Raw genomic sequence first — 2,500 nt, 5'->3', positions numbered from 1 at the left:
TTCCAGCCGGTTGTTCGATCATTCGAGGGAATTTCGATTCTCTTCCCGTTAAAGTTCAGAAATATGTGGCCGACCAGGCCGAAGTGTGCCAGCCTGATAATGTTTACATTTGTGATGGCTCAAAGGAAGAAAACGAATCCCTGATCAACCAATTGATCGAAGACGGTGTCCTTACCAAACTCAACAAATACGATAACTGGTAAGCAATGGACAGATTTTGAGTTGCGTTACTTCGTTTTTATGTTCGGCCGTTTCATTTTTTTGTTATACACAAATTTTTGTTTGTCATCGTCCTTGAATGACGAACTTTAATTTGTCCTCTTTTCGGTAACCCACGCCATGAATCGTTTTAAATGTTCCTTGCGCATCATTCGAGTGCCTCTAGGAATAAATAATCTAAATAGAGCTAGAGTAATTTTACTGACGAATTAATCGCACGATCCTTTTTAGTTTCTTGGCGCGTACTGATCCACGTGATGTTGCGCGTGTGGAATCTAAAACATACATCTGTACGAAAGAAAAGCGAGAATCAGTTCCACAAACTAAGGAAGGAGCCAAAGGACAACTGGGCAACTGGATGGGAGAATCGATGATACAAAAAGAACTGGATAAAAGATTTCCAGGCTGCATGAAAGGTTCGTGTGATGGTCATCATTCTTAAAATTCATTGTAATTTATAGCAAGTCAGGACGCTTCTAGTCTTTATCCGTGAAGATGATTTAAACTTCGAGTTTTGTCCTGTCATGAAAGCTTGTGAAGTTCTGGGTCGTGATTGGCTGGGAGATAGAGGCGTGTTGAGGGGCCTGCCACGTAAATAAAATATTGTTTTTCCTGTAGCAATGATCAAAGGTCGTCTCAATTTTTTCCCCGTCTTGAAACTATATTGATACAGAGGTTTTCTTTAAAGTTAGCGTTATTTTCTTTCAATATGTTTATTTTTTTTGCTTTCCCTTGTTAATCATGAAACAGATCATAAACTCAAAGATACTCATTTTCAGAAATGCTTAAGAGGTTCATTTGTCATTTATTGTGGGGCATGCTGTTGATCATGATTTTTTTAAATTTTAACATAGGGGGTAGGAAAAGTTATGTTTTGCTTGAAAATGTGTCTTGTCATGATAATTTGTGATGCACTGTTGAATCCTTCATAATTTGCCAGATCAAAGTTCAGTTTTTATTATTTGCATTTCTATTGTGATCATTCCCCTCTAACGAAATAATTGAAAGTGTCTTTGTGTATGTTTTTGTGCTTCAATATCATTCCTCTTCCTTTTCCATGAGCTAATGGCAAGCAAGCTTTAAAAAACTTAGATGTCCAACAATTTTTCTTCTAATGTTTCTGAAAATAGATTGTAGTCCTCTGCTTATTTTTTGTTGTCTGATTAGAGAGGCCTGGTCTTCAGGATTTTCAGTAGTGTTTTGAACCACAATTGCTGTGCTATTTCCAGGCATAACACTGACATTGATTGGCAAACCAATCCTCTGATCTAGGCCGTTTTGCAGCGTTAACACTTACGAGTGATATTCATTACAGGTGTTATCCAGTAAAGCTCAAATGATCTTTTCAGTAGATCAAATCTTGTTTGGTTCCAACTCAACGGCGACTAATAACATATTAATGGCTTTCTATATTTTTATATCCTAATTGATATAATATGTATAATATTTCAATGAGAATATAGTATTTTTATTTCATTTATTAAATTTCTATTCGAGTAGTTTTGTATTTATTGATGTATTGTAAATTAGTATAGCAGGTCCACATCAGTATTTTCTGTCATTCTTTTACTGACCTGCTTTATCAAATGAACTGTATGCATGGATGCAACTATATAATAAATTTTTTGTATGAATGTATTCATGTACAAGAAACCTGGCTCTTACTCTATCAAATACTTTTGTAAGACTTATGTCTTAATCATGGCTTACTAAATTCATTTAGGTCGTACTATGTATGTGATGGCATTCAGTATGGGTCCTGTGGGATCACCTGTGTCCAAGATTGGTATCCAGGTCACTGACTCACCATATGTTGTGTGCTCAATGCGTATAATGACACGGATGGGTGATAATGTTATGAAAGTTCTTGACGATGGCGATTTTGTGAAGTGCCTTCATTCTGTTGGTGTTCCAAAGCCTGAACCACCATCGCAGTATGCATGGCCTTGCAATCCAAACAAGACCCTTATCACTCACTTTCCCCATGACCGGGAAATCAAGTCATTTGGTAGTGGCTATGGAGGAAATTCTCTTCTAGGGAAGAAATGCTTTGCACTTAGGATTGCTAGCACCATTGGCCGGGATGAAGGATGGCTGGCAGAACATATGTTGGTAAGACAAAGTTGGTAGATTCCTATTCTATTACTATGGAAACTGTCGTAGGATTATTGGTATAACAAAGTGGTGAAATCAGCTAGACAAAAGATTTGTTTGCATGCCTTAGTAAGAAGGAATTTTGGATAACATCTCTCTGATGAAGTTTTTAAAAATAGGAGCAAGG

General features: G+C 36.9%; 1 protein-coding gene across 2 annotated transcripts in view; it reads left to right on the top strand.

Annotated features, from left to right (window-relative positions):
* LOC137998875 (phosphoenolpyruvate carboxykinase, cytosolic [GTP]-like) overlaps positions 1-2,500 on the top strand; it is a 7,041-nt gene that overhangs the window by 371 nt on the left and 4,170 nt on the right. For both annotated transcript variants that reach the window (XM_068844718.1, XM_068844726.1), the window contains exons 2-4: positions 1-199; positions 451-635; positions 1,943-2,331. The exon at positions 1-199 is cut by the window's left edge and continues 80 nt beyond it. In XM_068844718.1, coding sequence (XP_068700819.1) covers positions 1-199; positions 451-635; positions 1,943-2,331 — 773 coding nt within the window. The remainder of the gene's footprint in view (positions 200-450; positions 636-1,942; positions 2,332-2,500) is intronic.

Source organism: Montipora foliosa, chromosome 1, assembly GCF_036669935.1.
Source record: "Montipora foliosa isolate CH-2021 chromosome 1, ASM3666993v2, whole genome shotgun sequence".
NCBI classification, from domain to species: Eukaryota; Metazoa; Cnidaria; class Anthozoa; order Scleractinia; family Acroporidae; genus Montipora; species Montipora foliosa.
The sequence above is the reverse complement of the archived record's forward strand: the minus strand, read 5'-3'. Positions and strand labels throughout refer to the sequence as shown.